The sequence below is a fragment of the Panthera pardus genome, unplaced genomic scaffold, assembly GCF_024362965.1.
Source record: "Panthera pardus isolate Hobbes unplaced genomic scaffold, ASM2436296v1 HiC_scaffold_16, whole genome shotgun sequence".
Lineage (NCBI taxonomy): Eukaryota > Metazoa > Chordata > Mammalia > Carnivora > Felidae > Panthera > Panthera pardus.
Genome location: NW_026526721.1, coordinates 106,630,197 through 106,649,299, shown reverse-complemented (window position 1 = coordinate 106,649,299; position 19,103 = coordinate 106,630,197). Strand labels below are relative to the sequence as shown.

General features: G+C 42.6%; 2 protein-coding genes across 2 annotated transcripts in view; one reads left to right on the top strand and one right to left on the bottom strand.

The window, feature by feature from the left end:
• VEPH1 (ventricular zone expressed PH domain containing 1) overlaps positions 1-19,103 on the bottom strand; it is a 245,087-nt gene that overhangs the window by 19,392 nt on the left and 206,592 nt on the right. The window contains 1 exon segment of the mRNA XM_019440365.2: positions 10,637-10,754. Within this exon segment, the coding sequence (XP_019295910.1) occupies positions 10,637-10,754 (118 nt within the window).
• Positions 1,774-3,900, top strand: LOC128777297 (uncharacterized). The gene is made up of 2 exons (XM_053903680.1): positions 1,774-2,746; positions 3,113-3,900. The coding sequence occupies exon 1, from the start codon at positions 1,927-1,929 to the stop codon at positions 2,644-2,646; it is 720 nt and encodes a 239-aa protein (XP_053759655.1). The 5' UTR covers positions 1,774-1,926; the 3' UTR covers positions 2,647-2,746; positions 3,113-3,900.

Below are 19,103 nucleotides of genomic sequence, written 5' to 3'. Positions count from 1 at the left end.
CATGGACTGCCCGAAGAACAGTAGATTTGGGAACGGGCCGGGTATCCCACTCCTTTATGGTAATACCAGAATGCTCCTACCCGCTGTTAGGACGGGACTTACTGACCAAGATTGGAGCTCACATAACTTTCAGACAAGGGGGGGCCTCAGGTCACCGATGGCAAGGGCCACCCCATCCAGGTCCTGACCATGAAACTGGAGGATGAATACTGCCTCCACCAGGAGGCGCTCCCGAGAGAGGATAATATAGACAGATGGCTACAAGAATTCCCCTTGGTTTGGGCAGAGACGCGGGGGTGGGGGGGGTGGTGGATAAGACTTGCCGCTCACAGGACCCCGGTCCTGGTAGAGCTCAAGCCAGGAGAGAGTCCGGTAAGGATCAAACAATACCCCATGTCTCAGGAGGCCGGGAAGGGGATCGAGCCACACATCCGGAGACTACGAAGCCTAGGGATACTAGTTCCTTGCCAGTCTCCCTGGAACACCCCCCCCTACTGCCGGTCAAAAAGCCTCACACAAATGACTACCGACCGGTACAAGACCTCCGGGAAGTAAATAAGGGGGTCACGGACATACATCCAACTGTTCCCAACCCACATACCCTCTTGAGCTCCTTGGCGCCCTCCAGGGTCTGGTATACTGTACTAGATTTAAAGGATGCCTTCTTCAGTCTGCTGCTGGCACCCCAGAGCCAACCCTTGTTCGCCTTTGAGTGGCATGATCTGGAGGAGGGCTACAGTGGGCAACCCACCTGGACACGGCTGCCTCAGGGATTCAAAAATTCGCCCACCATCTTCGACGAGGCACTACACGAGGACCTGGGTGAGTACAGAAGGGAGCACCCTGGCCTCACCGTCCTACAGTACGTAGATGACATCCTGATTGCTGCCTACACGGCCAAAGACTGTGAGCTAGGGACCCAGGACCTGCTGGCTACCCTGGGGGCCTTAGGGTACCGGGCATCTGCGAAGAAGGCTCAGATATGCAGGGAGAGGGTAAGTTACCTGGGATATATCCTGGAGGGCAGACAGCGGCGGTTATCAGATGCCAGAAAAGAAACTGTCCTAAAGATCCCTACTCCCACCTCCCGAAGTAAGGGAATTCCTAGGATCAGCCGGCTACTGCCGCCTCTGGGTTCCAGGTTTTGCTGAGATCGCCAGGCCCCTATATGAAGCTACCAAAGTGGGGAAAACATTTAAATGGGCTGAAAAAGAAGAAACTGCCTTTAATCAGTTAAAAAAGGCCCTCCTAAGTGCCCCAGCCCTGGGCCTACCAGACATTACGAAGCCCTTCCACCTCTTTGTAGACGAACATAAGGGAATAGCAAAAGGGGTTCTAACTCAAGCCTTAGGCCCTTGGAACTGCCCAGTGGCTTACCTGTCCAAGAAACTAGACCCAGTGGCTGCCGGGTGACCGCCATGCCTAAGAATTATTGCGGCGACAGCACTCCTAGTCAAGGACGTTGACAAACTGACCCTAGGACAGGAAATCTGGATCATGACCCCACACACTATTGAAGGGGTCCTGAAACAGCCTCCTGTTGGATGGAGGAGTAACACATGTATGACTCATTACCAGAGCCTCCTACTCAACCCTCCACGAGTGTGGTTCCACCCCAGTGCAGCCCTCAATCCTGCAACCCTGCTGCCCGACCCTGCCCGACCCTGACCCTGACCTAGTGGGCCCTGCTTCACTACATGACTGTGTGGGAATCCTGGAACAAGTACATGGATTCCGGACGGACCTGACCGATCCCTCCTGGATGCCGAGGCTACTTGGTTCACTGATGGCAGCAGCTTTGTGTGAGACGGACACAGGTATGCGGGTGCAGCGGTGGTCACCGAAACGGACACCGTATGGGCAGAGGCTCTACCCTCCGGAACGTCAGCCCAGCGAGCGGAGCTCATAGCCCTCACCAAGGCGCTGATGCTGGGAGCTGGAAAACGGCTTAACATCTACACAGACAGCCGTTATGCGTTTGCCACAGCTCATATTCATGGGGCAATTTATCAGGAGAGAGGGTTACTGACGGCAGAAGGACGGACTATAAAAAATAAGCAGGAGATACTTAACCTGCTTACAGCCTTATGGCTTCCTGCCAAGGTAGCCATTATCCACTGCCAAGGGCACCAAAAAGCTGATAAACCAGTAGCTAGAGGTAATCGAAAGGCTGAACAGGCAGCCAAGGCAGTAGCCCTTACTTCAGTCCCCACCATGACCATACAACTACCGGACCCGGGAGACCCAGTTTTACCAGACCAGCCCAAATACTCCCAGGAGGAGTTACAGCGGATCAAGAAACTCCCCATGGCCCAGGAGATAAAGGGATGGTGGTATACACCTAACAAGGAGCTCGTGCTGCCAGACCGGCTTGGAGTCTCAGTATTAGAGCACATGCATCAGTCTACTCACATGGGGGCCCGAAAATTAAAAGACTTAATCCGACATGCCAGAATCAAGATTCACCAACAGGACACCAAAATAGAGCAAGCTGTATCTGCCTGCAAGACCTGCCAACTCACCAATGTGAGAGCCACCTCAAATAAAAAAAAGGAACCAGGCTCAGAGGCACCAGACCAGGAGCCCAATGGGAAGTCGACTTCACTGAAGTCAAACCAGGAAAGTATGGTTATAAATATCTTTTAGTATTTACAGACACCTTCTCTGGCTGGGTGGAGGCATACCCAACCAAGCATGAAACGGCTCAGACGGTGGCTAAGAAGCTACTAGAAGACATCTTACCCAGGTATGGTTTTCCTGCCATGGTAGGATCAGACAATGGACCAGCTTTTATCTCACAGATAACACAGGCAGTAGCCAAGGCGGTGGGGGCAAACTGGAAATTACATTGTGCTTATAGGCCCCAGAGCTCAGGACAAGTAGAAAGAATGAATAGAACCCTAAAAGAGACCCTTACGAAATTAACCATGGAGACTGGCGGGGACTGGGTGACTCTCCTACCGTATGCCCTTTACCGGGTTAGGAACACTCCTTACACCTTGGGTTTTACTCCCTACGAGATCATGTTTGGCAGGCCACCCCCTATTATTCCCAACCTTTGAGCTGAACTTCTTGCAGAGTTTAAAGATCAAGAACTTTTTCTTTCCTTGAGAGGGCTCCAGAGGGCGCACGAGGACATTTGGCCGTGCCTCCGTGCCATCTACGAGGCTGGCCCAACCCCGATACCTCATCAGTACAGGCCAGGAGACTGGGTCTACGTCAAGAGGCACCACCGAGAGACCCTCGAGCCGCGCTGGAAGGGACCCTACATTGTGGTGCTGACAACCCCCACCGCTCTCAAAGTAGACGGCATCACGACCTGGGTCCATCACACCCACATTTGGCCAGCAGACCCCTCCTTGATCTGGAAGGACTTCGTCACGCTATGGGCTGTCAATTGGGACCAACACAACCCACTCAAGCTCAAGCTACAGCGCATTCGGCCCACCTAATATTGGTAACTCTGTTAACTCTGCTTGTCATTGCTCATGCTGCCAGGAGTCCCCACGCCCCCCAAAACATCACCTGGCAGATCATAGACACCAGCTTGGGGACAATACTTAATCAGACCTCCCAGAGCCACCCCAGGGACACTTGGTTCCCAGAACTTTGCGTAAACCTCCAAACTCTGTTCCCCTTGTCACCATAAATGCAGCCGGTCCCATGATTGGGTCCGTAAGCTACATGACAAAGGGGGAATGAAAGGGCGGACCTACCCCGGCCTACTCCATCTTGTTCTGTGTCCTCCACCTTGACCATGCCTCCTCCCCTTGAGTAACCTCCCACTCACCCATTCAAACTTCCCAATCAAAACATGCCCGGCGACCTGCGTAACAGGACTCCGACCCTTCCCCAGCCAATCAGCTGAGGCCACAGCCATTACCTCACCAACTGCCCCTAGACCCCAATAAAACCTTTGTGCTTTTGGAATTCGCTCTCTCTCCCAGGTATCTCACCGCTGCGTCGGTGCAGTAGGGGATTGAGCTCGAGCTAGCTCGAATAAAGGCTCTTTGCTTTTGCATCGGACTCGGCTTCCTGGTGGTCTTTGGGGATCACGAATTCTGGGCATAACAAGACAGAGACAGAGCACGAGTGGAGGAGGGGCAGAGAGAGAGGGAGACACAGAATCAGAAGACTGAGCTGTCAGCACAGAGCCCGATGCGGGGCTTGAACTCACAAACCCTGAGATCATGACCTGAGCCGAAGTCGGCCGCTCAACTGACTGAGCCGCCCAGGTGCCCCATGCTATTCTTATTATTACTAAAAACAAATAAAGAGAGGATGAGAGGTAGAGCAGTAGGTGGAGGAAAAGGAAAGGATAAGCCACATGAGTGTGTTTAAAAGCCAATGGGAGGAATCAATTGGGAGGAAGAAACTGAATAGGGAAGAGGGTAATCTATAGGAGAAGGTAGGAAGGATGAGATCCCACCTATGCAAATATTACCATCCTCTTGAGATATTGGATGACTTTATTCTCTGTGGCTGCTAAAGGCACCTATATGTCATTTACATAGATGAGTTTGTGGCTGAAAAACACATTTCTTTCCTTTCCTAACGTTAGTTATATAGGTGAACAAAACGTTAGGATTACTCTGCAAGGTGATGGCCACAGCTCTCCTGAAATATTTTAAGCGCTTTATTTTAGAACTACATAAAAGTTCTTTAAATCAATGTTATCTTAAGGTGGTGTAGTGATAAGAGACTGGTTTACTCCTTTTAGTCTGCCTTTTGAAAGCATGCTTCTGCTCCATAGACTGGCTTGACTCAGCTTATTCTCCAAGTGAAAAGGACACATTCCCATGTGTGATGATTTGTTTGTGGAGAACCATGGGCTGACTAATGCTTGGCTACAAGTATAAGGCCATCAGACGCTTTTACCCTATGTCAGGATAAGATTGTTAACCCCATATGATAAGGCAGAAGGATCAGGAAAGTGACGAGAGATAAAGAATAGAAATTAGCCCCTGAAGGGTGCTAGGTTACTGAGCTTAGTTTATTTCCCATCGAGGCTGACATGTTCTTAGCGCGTTTACTATGGACTCTGTGTACATGTGTGTATTGAAACCTCTTAGTAAAATATTGAAATTGGGTATCCATAGGATGTTAAAATCCTGTGCACAGCAACATTTTCTTCTTATAAAGATTTATTTTGCAAAAGTTGCTACTTTAAGGTTTCAGTTCAGTGTCTATTTAATTTTAAGAAGGTATTGGATTTTAAAGTTGCATTTCAAAACAAATCTTCCACACTCACTCTATCATTTACATAATCCACGAATTACTTGGTATCCATACATCAAATGCTTGTTAAACACTACTATGTACTGGGTACTGAGTACTGTGTAGGGCATAGAAAGATGAATAACCCATACTTCCTCTTCTCCTGTTCACTGTCCAGTCAGGGAAGATTAGTAGCAACATGCTGTGTGTGCTGAAGTGTGGGAGAATAGAAAGAACAGAGGAGAGGAATTTATTATCTGGGGGTAGTGGTGTTTCCGTGTGTGTGTGTGTGTGTGTGTGTGTGTGTGTGTGAGAGAGAGAGAGAGAGAGAGAGAGAGAGAGAGAGAGAGAGAGAGCAAGTGAGCTGTGAGTGTGTGGGAAGGTTTAAAAGAGAGAGGCATGCCCGTGTCAGAAAGGCATAGAACAGGAAAATGGGAAGAGAGGGAAAAGAAAAAAGATTTCAGGATAATAATTAATCTGAGTCACTATGTATGTATTTATTTTGTCATTAAATAATTGAAAGTATCTTCAAACAACAAGCTGGCGTTCAATTTTATGCAGTGAATGCATATTCAGTAGTCTCTAACAGTAGGTAAATGTGAAAATGTGAGGTTATCCTACATAAGCACTGTCCTACTTTTGGGACTCTACCCATGTGTAGGACATAAGGCAATATTCTAACATACATAGTAGGAGGGAAGGCATCACAGGGCAAACCTAGCCACTACATAAATCCAAAATGGAGTTTTCTTTTTTGTTACCTTCAAATTACTGTGAAAGTTGATAATGACATTCAATGTTTCCATACTAATGGACTCACAGAGGTATTTGTGACCCATAGATTGGGTCCTCAGAGGCCATTGAGCCCATTTTCACATTGGTATTTGGAGTGGAAAGTTATCTAGCCCACACTGAAGGTGTCCGGCAAAGGAGAGACACAATGGCTATTACCAGTTTGCGGTGTGTGAAGAAAATCTCCTGGGAGAGCTCTTTCTTTTCTTCATATCATTTTGCAACCATCTCCATTTGCCCGTATAATGGAGCCTGCTTCTATAGCACAAATATTTGAAATCACGTTCTAAAGAGGAATCGTGATAGAAGGCTGTCTAAAAAAAATGCTTTCATTTTCTTTTATAACCTAAGGAGACCTCTTACAGACGATCACATTCAACATCTAAATATCTAGTGACTAAGAGAGTAATCACACTGGGGAGTGCTCAGATTTATAGAGGAGGACACGAATGCCAAAACCGAGATGTCTCTAAGTTATTTTTTCTAGGGTGTAAGAACATAGGCATCCCACGTGTCTTGAGAAATAAGAGTGAAAGTCACGATCTAGTCCTTCCTCCTCCTTTTAACAAATGTGACTGAAGCCAGATGTGTTCCAGGATGATGCTGACTAACTGTTACTGCTAACATGCACTAGCAGTTCCAAGACATGAGGGCAACTGATAAAGGGGATTTGCTTGGTTTTCCAGAAGTAAGTTCTGTTCTGTTCTATCCACTTGCTCAATCTCTATTCTCTCATTCATGTGTAGTAATAGGACTGGCAATAAACACCACCAGGCAAATCTCAGAGGACTCGAGTTATTACAGTGATTTTCTAATCGTCTATTCTGTACTTTTATAAAATGATTATCAGAAACTGAGTCAGCAATTGGAAGGATTGGAAATAGCTTCTACGTACGTATTTCCTGCATGTGATGATTTCCCACACATTATCATAACAAAGCCCCTGTTCTTCTTTAAGTGGAATAAGTCATCAGAGAGGTAGATATTATAACACTGTAGAATTTCCAATACTTGGAATGGGAATATACTTGGAATATAATTGGAATTTCCAATACTCAATGTCCTCAATTTGGATTTGCCTAAGAGGTTGAAATCTCAGGTTCAGGAATTAGGCTGCACTGAATCTTGGTTCTACCACTTGGTGGCTATGTGACCTTGGGAAAATTACTTGACCTCTTTGTGTTTCAGCCTCCTCATCTGTAAAATGGAGTCAATAATAATAAGAAAAATACTCAGCTCATTGTTGGTATGATAAATGACAGCAATTATAACAATTTCATTTTTAGACTTTAGACTACTGTAGCATTCAGTTTTTTCTAAGTTTATCTGCATCTAATGGATTCAAAGTATATTTTACTGACTATCAGATATTAAATGCCTGTGAATGTCTGTATGTTGCTAGGAGTGCTGGTGGGTGATAAGACTTTAATCTGAAAAAGGGAATGTACTTAGGTGACCATGTAAGCCAGATGATTTGCTGTCAATTTCTGAATGGGTCCTCTAGTTTGGTCTACACACTGTTAAGGAGGATTTATATTTTAGGATGTCTTTCCTGATGTCTAATTGAAATTTTATAAATGCCTCATGTTTTATTTCTCATTTATGGAGATGTTAAACAGCACTTTTTGTTTTATATTGGAACAATGAATACTTGACAGCAATTATTTTACCATTTGTCAGTACTTAAAAAATAATACAGTTTTTTAAAAAATTTCTTTTGTCTTAGGCTCCCCTATCCTACTTCTTTAAACCCATCCTCTCAGAGGTTGAACCCCGTGAGGGGAATCTGGACTCTGAGGGCATTGATTAAATCCAGAGCAGTAACAAGACTCAGGTACAGTCTGTCAGGGGCTAAGCTGGGGGCTATTTGTTTTTTATATATTGACTTACCTCAGGGAGGAAAGAAGCCCCATCTTCATTTACCAGATTTACAATGCACTGGGTATGCTATAGTGATGTATTTGATTTGATTAATACATAATCACAATCTTGAAACATCTTACTTTAATATTTGAGGCATATTTGATTTTGTCATCTCCAAATATTATTCATTCATTCACTCACTCAGCAAGTATTCATTCCCTGCTATAAACATACAAGGAAGTATGCTAGCCTTTTCCATATATGCCTTCTGGCCCTAACTGGATTATGAACCCCTTCAGAGCAGAGATATTGCACCTTACTCATATTTTATACCAAGCCTTGGCCTGCAGAAGACATTCAACCAATACAACAAACATACATTACGTAAATGAAAAGTAGGATTCGGGTACTATGTTTGCTGTGCATAACAAAATAATAAAATATTTATTCCTATGTCTCGATCATCTTTAAAATTTAAGAACATGAATGTAAATATTGTCTCCATGAATAATATGTGTCGGCAGCATTATGTTAGACCTTTCATTTCTATGAAATGTATAATCTAGATGCTTACATAAAAATAAGATGAGATCAACAACTTACATACATTTTTCAGGGAATCAAGAGTTTTTGGTGAAAATAATAGTTGAACATAGGATTTCTCTCAGACTCACATCCCCTTTCATGTAGCAAAAGGAAATGAACAAAGAAAGCTAAGCACACTGAAGTTTTTAGGGCCAAGCATTTTGATTCAATATGTTCTGCTATAAAATATTTGGCCTTGTTTGAATTTTTATTGCTATATGTTCTCAGTCTATATTTAACTGTGAGAAACACAAGTAAGAAAGAGTAAATGTGCAAACTGTTCTTTTCACGTGTATGGCAGAGAATTTGAGAAAGCATATATTAAAGGAACACTTTGTGTTTTTAACTTCCAGCCCCTCTTCTGAGGCCTCTGTTGGCCAGATATGATTAAATGCTTATTGAGCTAAGGACTCAGCTTACTTGGAATGAGAATTCTTAAGGGTCTCTCAGAGCCATCTAGGATAAGCACCCTACTTCGCCATGCTCTCAAATAAAGTTTCTTTTATGCTGTTTTCCATAGGTGGAATAAGGTCTAATGAGAAAGTTTTATAATGGAGACATTCAATTCCCCAATTCCTTATTTGCTCAAATTAACTTTTTAAAAATTGGGGTGTTCACTCTGGCATCAGCTCAGTGCAGACTCTGTAATCAGCCAACAATCTGTGCCTCACAAAGCCTGCCATCCTGCACTGCCAGCCTCTTCCATCCACAACTTTTCCGTGGGCGAATACAATTCAGCTGGTGCCTCTCCATGAGCCCCTCACAGCTCCATCTGGCCAAATAAACAGACTTTCTTCCATTCAGTCTTAACTTCTCGGCAGTTAGTTAGCAAGAAAATAGACTTGCCACAATGGGTAATCTTTAAGATGCTCAACATCCTAAAACGAAAGGAACGGGTACAGGTGGTGCAATCTGTGGCTCTCTGGAGAGTGGCTCATCTACAAAGTGGCTTTGGGCTCAGCAGTGTTTTATCGTTGTTCTCTTGGTTGAAACTGCAGTTCTCGAGCACTGTCAGCGGTGAGAACTCTTTGTCCTCAGAAGGCAAATGAGTGATGAAATACTCCAAGGACAGCATAATTTGTGAAAACAGACTTATTATCAACCTAACTCCACTGGTCAGATTGGAGCAAGTGTAACCAGGAAGGCAGAATGGTGGAGTGGTTAAGAGCATGGGCCCTGCAGTCAGACTGAGTTCAAAACCTGCTGCTATTAATATATTACCTGTCTGACCTCAGTTAATCAAATTGCTCTGTACCTCAGTTTCCCCATAAGTAAAATGGAGATAATATCAGTACCAACCTGATAAGATCATTGTAAATGTTAATGAGCTATAGCTGACATGTTTAGCACAGGGCTTGGCTTATATTCACTAATTGTTATTTTTAGGCAAAGTCAGTAGACCAAATTCTTTGGGCAGCAGAAACAGAGGGAAAGGGTGAATAACAGCTAGGAAGGTATTCCTCAATTAATTCCTCACTCTTGAAATGTTTCACAGCAGAATCACAAGCAAAAGTGTAAGGGGTAGGGCACCTGGGGGGCTCAATCAGTTAAGGGTGCGACTTTGGCTCAGGTCATGATCTCAGGGTGTGTGGGTTCAAGCCCCAAGTTGGGCTCTGTGCTGACAGCTCAGAGTCTGGAGCCTGCTTCGGATTCTGTGTCTCCTTCTCTCTGCTCCTCCTCCACTCATGCTCTGTCTCTTTCTCTCTTGAAAATAAATAAACATTAAAAAAATGTTTTTTGAAAGTGTAAGGGGTGACCACGAGATGACAGGGTTGTGCATGCACTCACTCCTTTAGCGGCATCTCCCTTCTTTGAGGTTTTTGACAGAACACCTCTTTTTCTCTAACCCTCAGGGTCATCTGGACTGAAATGAATGCTTTCAGGACAAAATAGCCGGTACTACTTTCTTGATGACTACACATAAGGTGTTGTTTCTCTTGCTCGTTTCTGGTTTATGTTTCTCTCCCTTTCAACATCTTCCCTTTCTCTCACTCCCACTCTGGGGAAATACCTCTCTCACCATGAGGCAGAGGCCACCAGGCATACCTCTGTGCATTATTACAACTTAGGACGTTCATGCAAGAAGAAGGCCAGTTAGAATGGCAGGGCTCATAGGTCCCTGTAAACCCCAGGGGCACAAGTGATTCTGAGCAGCAAGAGGAAGGGAGGGGTCTCTCACCGGTCGCTTTCTCGGGGTTGTTGCACATGAAGCATTGCCATGCTCCTGCTGCTTCGCTGAAGCCAAATACATCAAAGAATCTCACTTCTTCCAGATGGAGCTGTACCTGGTCCAGATCCTGTTCCAGGAACACAAAGCACAAAGCACATAAGCTGATCTGCCTGCTACGTAGCATTCAGAGACTGGAAAAAAGGGATATGGGAGCAGGATGGCCAGTACTCAGACTCAGTGCTAAGGACAAGGAGGGAGCATTGAGAAAACCTCTCTGAGCCCATCTTGCAAAAGAGCACCTATCTCAAACCCTTCCAAGGGACTTCTCTTAAATGCAGAGGACAGTGATCGTGGGCCCCAGAGCTAGGCCCCAGGGCTCGGGGGTGGGGCCTGAAGGTGTCCAACATTTTCTTACATCTAATGGCAACTCCAGAATTTCTAAAAAGAAGGGGTACGCAAGGGACAGCGTGGTTGATAGGAAAGTTGTAGGGGAGTTTGTCTGTTATTTACACTTTGCACAAAATTGAGGATCCATTATCCATATCAAAACATTATTTTTGTTAGGTTGGCTTCGTAGGTGGCTGGTGGGAAATATGGGAGAGGGCTTAATCCCTCAGCCCTTTGCTCCGGCACTGTTTTAGTTTTATATTTTATCTTAACGGTATATGCAAATCCTGAATTATATTCCATGGTGCAGCTGTATTGGTTTTAATAGAAAATAATGTCTTAAATTACTTATCAGTAAATTAATTAATTTTCCCCCTCCCAAAAGCTGAGTTGAATGGACACACCAAGAAGACTGGCGCTGTTTTATGTGCCCTGTGGCATCGTGCCAATATGTTCCTGTTTAAGAGGCAGAGGAGAAACGTTCTATTACACTGTAAATGGATGGAATACTATTAGCCTAACCAAATTAAATAGCTCTACTGTCCTCCTGAGGCTTTCCTATTATGTAAATGCCCTGTGTCCTCTGCTACAGGGTGGTCAGAACTGCGCTCTTAAAAGCTTGCTTTCCTCAGAGGGATTTAATGTCTTTGCTAGCCTTCCACGTGCCTAGCTGACTTATGTGTTTGTCCTCTGCAGAGTTGTGATTTTATTCCCCTTCCTCTGGTCCACACATTCTTATCTTCTACCCATAGTAACAGCTCTTAGTAAGCCCAAGAGCCAAAGGATGGAGGCACTGTTTGTGCTGCTTACGATGGCTCAAAAATAAAGAATGGGCAAGTGGCTCCTCAGTTTCTACCCCAAAGCTCCTGTTTCCCAGGCCTATGTTTCTTAACAGAGGTGAGAAATATGCCAAACCCTAAGAACCCTGCGAGAATAAAGATCTACTTTGTTCACAGTTGTATCCCCAGAATCTAGTCCAACATCAGGAATGGATTAACATTGGTTTGCAAGCCCAGTGCAAAGTTTTCCAATGAACCATATGAAAGTATTATGAACATTTAAAGGGAATTCTTTTAAGAGAACATTTACACTCACTGGAACATAAACACAATGAAGGCAGGGATTTTCTCTGTTATATTGGCTGCTATGATCTCAGCGCTAAAAATGCCTACCCCATAAGCAAGCATGAAATAAATATTTGTGGAATTATGAAAGGCATAAACTGGGACTAGAAAGAAATACTTTTCAGCATTCTTTATTAAGTCTATTATGGCTTGTGTTCTGGCATTAGACATCTTGGAGCCTCAACATGCTGAATATAGTATTTTGAGTTGCTAACATTTAATACCATTTTTTTTTTAAAGCATGTTCCCAAGATAAAGACTGAAGAAGCACCTGGGAGTTTTGCAGGTTTCAAAGGATGAAATCTATATTTAAATTTATGGGGGAAAAGCAGATGTTCATAAATCTCAGTTTCAGAACTGTGAAGTCTCTGAAGTCTATTGGCCATTGGCATGCAGATCACTTCTCTATTTCACACACAACCGAGGATCAATTTTTCATTCACCACAAACACTGCTAACAAACAAAGTACTTAAAATAATACTTAAGGGTTCCTTTATTTTTCCTGTTCTGAGACCAGAAATGTCCCAGGTTGTTGCCTACAATCCACATTTGTCTTGGCAATAAGTTACTTAAAAAGTTTAGGACAGATGGCAAGCTACATCCCTGCGTTCAAGTTCTGAAGTCAAAAGCAGGCTAATTCTTTAGAGGATTTAGGTGTTATGCAAAGGGAACTGACTGAAGAAGATAGAGGGTAATTCTCTGAACTGTTGAAATCAGCAATAACAGCCAACCTTGAAGAGAGACAGATGCAACACATGTAGCTCCAAATATTGTTGGAAAATCAAAGCAAAATAAATCACAAAACAAGCAAACACAAACCATCAAATAGCGATACGTACATTTTTGGAATTTTGGTTTCTTGACTGTGCTTGAGGTCATTATTTCTCTCTCCTACTTATCTTCTTTACCCTCCTGGGTCTTATAATTTCTGAGGCCTTGCCCGAGAATTACTATATGGCTTTTTTTTTAATACCAAGAGAATTAAAATTGACTTATTTAGAGAATTATAAGCTTATTTTAAAACAACTAGACCCCAGAAGAATAATAAAAATCATTCATATCTAAATATAGTTCCTCCCTGAAGTACTTTAGTTCCATGGCATTGTGGTAGACAGACCCTAGGGTGACCCTCCCCCCCCCACACACACACCATAATTCCCATCTTCTGGTGCTTATTCCTTCATGTAAACCCTTCTTAGGTGTGGGAGAGACCTGTGACTTGCTTCTGAGAAAATGACAAAGATGATATCAATCCCATGATTATGTTATTATGTACACAAACACATACACACCACACACACACTACACACACACACACACACACACACACACACACAGACCTATCTTGTTAGCAGATGCATAAGGGAGACTCTCCTGTTGGCCTGAAGAAGCAAGGCCATGCTATGAAGTGCCTATGGACAGAGCCACAAGGCAGGTAACTGTGGGTGGCCTCTTGGACCTCAAGGCAGCCTTCAGCCAATAGCCAGTAAGAATTCCAGGTCTTTAGTCCTACAATCCCAAATAATGATATCTGCCAACAGCTTAACCACGTTTGGAAGCAGACCCTTCCCAGTCAAACCTCTAAATGAGATCACAGCCCAGCCAATATCTTGACTGCAGCTTTGTGAGACCCTGAGCAGAAGACCCAGCTAAGTCACAAGCAGACTCCTGACCCAAGGAAACTGTGGGATAACAAATATATGTTTTTTTAAGTTTCTAGGTTTGGGTAATTTGTTATGTAGCACAAAGACTCAATACCGACATTGTGCCATGAAGAAGGGAAGGTGACAGACACCCTGTTGGCCAATTCTCAATAAAAATGATGATTTTACTTAGAGAGGTCACATTCTTCTGAGAACGCTCCAAATCAGGCCTCAATAAAACCAGAAGAATATAAAGAAAAAGATACATAATCATAGTAAGAATACAGTAAGAAAGGTTTTCTTGATAAATACCATCGAATTCAAAAGGGATAGAGGCCCCTGGAGGAAAAATGATGTTTTTAAATAGCCGATTAAATGAACGCTTCTCTATTTTTTTAAAAATCATTAATGGGAGTAGGAATTTGGAGAACTATATAAAAAGTCTCTTGCAAAGCCTCTTAGGGGAAAAATAGCCAAATAGCCTGGAAAGATGAGAGGATATTTACAACGTTATTTTGATGATAACGACAGCATGAGTCAATGCTATGGATTCTGTAAAAGTGCAAAGTGGCCTCTGGGTCTTATACAGTGGTCGATGTAGTGTGAGAGGGTATGGGGAAACAATTTTCCAGAAATCAGTGAAAGCATACATCTGGAAGAACTTTGGGTTCTGGTACATTTAAATTCTGTTTAAAGCTATTTTTTGCACAGATACAAAACATAGGATTGCCTCATGTGTTCTGTGTGCCTATGGTTAATGGGATCAACTCTAGGCACATACTTCAAGTATGCTTTAAGATATGTAAACAAGAGGTTTTTTACTTTTTTAACAATCTCCAATATTTGCACAAAATAGGAGGGCTTTATGTCTTTACAGCTATTTCTAGTGTACGAATTCTAACTATTTGGAGTCCAGGGTGTGCAAAAATTTATTGAGGGAAAAAATTAATGAGTCATCCTTATATCACTTATCTTTATGTTATTCATATTGTCCCACATTGTGCAAGCATACATAGCGTCTTGTAAGAAACATACTGTGCACTGAATGAATAAACTAGCAAAAGAAACTCTAAAGAATATTTATGCTATAATTTAATTTTTAAATCAACTTCTGAAAAATATTCCTATTCAATTTATAGCAATTAGTATTTATAGCACCTGGTGTCAGGAACCAAGGATAAATAGATGAAGGAGACATTGTCCTATATTCCAAGGATGTGATACAATAATGCATTGGGTGCATAGTATTCCTCACAGAGGAAAGCTGAAATACATCTTTATTTGTGATTGGTTATGATTTTATCTTCTTCTGGTGTGACTCTTTCAGCTCTCAACTGGATTAAAGCCCCCTTGGCAAGGAGACTAATTGCTTTCTTTTCTTTTCTTTTTTCTTTTATTGTTGAGAAAGAGAGAGAGTGAGCAGGGGAGGGCCAGAGAGAGAGGTAACACAGAATCCGAAGCAGGCTCCAGGCTCTGAGCTGTCAGCATTGAGCCCGATGCAGGGCTCAAACTCACAAACTGTGAGATCATGACCTGAGCCAAAGTCGCACGCTTAACCGACTGAGCCACCCAGGCACCCCAAGAAGATTAATTTCCATATTATTTTACAGCTTCTGAAAATACTGAATATATCACTTTGCTCATAATAGATGTTCAATGAATCTTTGTAAATGTTTACTAATTGAGACACACAGATTTTATCTCCCATTTATATCAACAGTAGCATTTAGGTTTTAAACTTTCATGTCTATTCAATTATGCCCACTAAGCCCTTTCAGTTATATTTTTAAAAAATATACCTGCATCTCTATGTGTGTTACAGGAATTCATTTTATTTAATTTTATAAAACAAGTTTTTAGAATAAAATGTTAGTAATTGAAGAATATTTGTCTAAATCCATCAATATAGCATGTTGACTGCTTGTTCTCAGCTTTTCCAAATCACTGGTTCTCAGGAGGTGTCGGTATCTGGAATCCCAGGGAAACTTGTTACAAACATCAAACACAGGTTCCATTCCTAGAAACCTAATGTGACTAGCCTGTGTTTGTGCCTGGGAATCTGAATTTCTAAACAAGCTCCTGGGTTATTCTGATGTGCAATGACTGGTGGTTAACCCTACATCCTTGGGAACAGATGAGGATGACTGATTTGTTTCCATTAATTGGTATTTGAGGAATTTTTCAATCCTCTTGTGCATATGTTTATACTTTTCCACAGTAGTTTGGCTTCAAATGACAACATATACAATCTGGTTGCAAGAGCAAAAATTCCATTCTTGAAGATCAGAGACATTATTATTCCAAATTGTACAACTTGGAAAGAAGAGAAGAGGCGTGAAAATTGAAGCTGTTTAGGCTTATCTGAAAGTTGGCAGAAGGCTGGGATGTGTGAGGAAGGAGTGGGCAACAGGTGGGAGACAGGCTCTGAGCAGAGGCAGCAAGGGTGTTGAGCCAGAAGCACTCATAACATAATTCTGTATTCAATGTAGGTGTCACACACGCACTCTGTTCCATTGTCTCTCCTTTCTCTATCCCAGACTAATAAGGGAACTCTAGGTACATATGAGTATATAAGGTTAATGTGGCCAGCTCCTTACTAGTACTATAGATCACAGAATAGACTTGACTTTTTCCCTATCCTTTGAGTACCAGTGTGTTGGGACACTGCTTGTTGGCAAGTTGTGGCAATTCCAACCATGGGTCTGGCTCCAAGTGGCTGGAAGAAAGCATGTTTGATTCATTTCCGAGAGAAGTTTTGAAGAACTCTTTCATGTAAGAACCAACAAATATGATAGATTATTTGATTTGATTCAAAAAGTAAAGTTTTCACATTCACCTAGGGATCATGAGAAAATAATGTGAATATAAAATGTTGGCAGTAAACATTATAAGAGTTTAAAAAAAGCAGTTTAGGCAAAAGCTAATGTAAGCATATGGATTGAGTGGAAACTAAAGGTGGAAAATTGGGTGAAGCTTCATAAATGTTTGCTAAACCCACAATTACTTTCTTTATGAACCTAATTTCTTTTAAAATTTAGTCCATTAAAGGCAGCAAAGTATTTTTTAATCAGAGTGGAAGCAAGGGCAAAAGATTACCAGTGTTCAAAATATGAAGAAAATTTGACATTTTTACAGTGGTGATAGCAGTAAATTGTAATCATTGGAACCACTGGCATGACAGCCAGCATCAATGGTTGCCACCTGCATTTAATAACTGTATATTGAGCATTTAGCACTGCTGTGTCCAGTAGTCCCCCCTTATCTGTGGTTTCACTCTCCAAAGTTTCAGTTACCCACTGTCAACCCCAGCCTGGAAGCAGATAATCCTTCTTCTGATGTATCATCAGTAGGTCAGTTGTAGCCTAAAGCTACTACGTCATACTCCCTGCATCATTCACCACAGTTCATCTCCTCACTAGGCACTTTATCACCTCCTGTCACTACAAGAAGAATAGTGAGTACAGTATAATAAGATATTCTGAGAGACTACACTCACATAAGTTTTATTGTAGTATATTGCTATATTATTCTATTTCATTATTATTTGTTGTTGATCTCTTACTGTGCCTAATTTATAAATTTTTTTGTCATTTGTATTATTTTTTTTAAATATATGAAATTTATTGTCAAATTGGTTTCCATACAACACCCAGTGCTCATCCCAAAAGATGCCCTCTTCAATACCCATCACCCACCCTCTCCTCCCTCCCACCCCCCATCAGCCCTCAGTTTGTTCTCATTTTTTAAGAGTCCCTTATGCTTTGGCTCTCTCCCACTCTAACCTCTTTTTTTTTCCCTTCCCCTCCCCCATGGGTTCCTGTTAAGTTTCTCAGGATCCACATAAGAGTGAAAACATATGGTATCTGTCTTTCTCTGTATGGCTTATTTCACTTAGCATCACACTCTCCAGTTCCATACACGTTGCTACAAAGGGCCATATTTCATTCTTTCTCATTGCCACATAGTACTCCATTGTGTATATAAACCACAATTTTTTAATCCATTCATCAGTTGATGGACATTTAGGTTCTTTCCATAATTTGGCTATTGTTGAGAGTGCTGCTATAAACATTGGGGTACAAGTGCCCCTATGCATCAGTACTCCTGTATCCCTTGGGTAAATTCCTAGCAGTGCTACTGCTGGGTCATAGGGTAGGTCTATTTTCAACTTTTTGAGGAACCTGCACACTGTTTTCCAGAGCAGCTGCACCAGTTTGCATTCCCACCAATAGTGCAAGAGGGTTCCCGTTTCTCCACATCCTCTCCAGCATCTATAGTCTCCTGATTTGTTCATTTTAGCCACTCTGACCAGCGTGAGGTGATATCTGAGTGTGGTTTTGATTTGTATTTCCCTGAAGAGGAGCAACGTTGAGCATCTTTTCTTGTGCCTATTGGCCATCTGGATGTCTTCTTTAGAGAAGTGTCTATTCGTGTTTTCTGCCCATTTCTTCACTGGATTATTTGTTTTTCAGGTGTCCTAATTTATAAATTAACCTTTATCATAGGTATGTATGTAGAGGAAAAAGCATAGTATATATTTGGCTCAGTACTATCCATGGTTTCAGGGATCCACTGGGGGTCTTGGAATGTATCTCCAAGAATACAGCAGGGAGATTACTGTACTACCACGTGGTACTAGACCAAAGAGGGTGCTGATATGGAATGAGCTCAGTGAAGGGGCTTTCTTTTTCTCCTCTGGAAGTCAGTTAGCAACATAACCATAGTCTGCAGCCATGCAGGTTATTTTCTCTTATTTCCCCCTCATTATCCCTGATACCATTCTCATTCCCAGATGCTCCACGTCCCCTTTACGTAAGTGATTTTGGGTTTGATATATTTCTTCAAACATGTCTGGGTTCTTGAAAAATATGCTTACTGTGTTTTTCATTTTCATAAATGTTATGCCATGGACCACATTCCATTTCTTGCTTGTTACTCTCAAGAGTACATGGCATCGTGGGGCGCCTGGGTGGCTCAGTCGGTTAAGCGTCCGACTTCAGCTCAGGTCATGATCTCGCGGTCCATGGGTTCGAGCCCCGCGTTGGGCTCTGGGCTGATGGCTCAGAGCCTGGAGCCTGCTTCCCCTTCTGTGTCTCCCTCTCTCTCTGCCCCTCCCCCGTTCATGCTCTGTCTCTCTCTGTCTTAAAAATAAATAAACGTTAAAAAAAAAATTAAAAAAAAAAAAAAGAGTACATGGCATCGTATGTGTACTTAGTTTGTTGCCACTGCCATAGAATGATGTGGTGCACATCTGCCACTGTCGCATTTTAATGTAACCATTCCTCTAGTGATAGGCGCCAACTGTGCCCCATGTTTACACT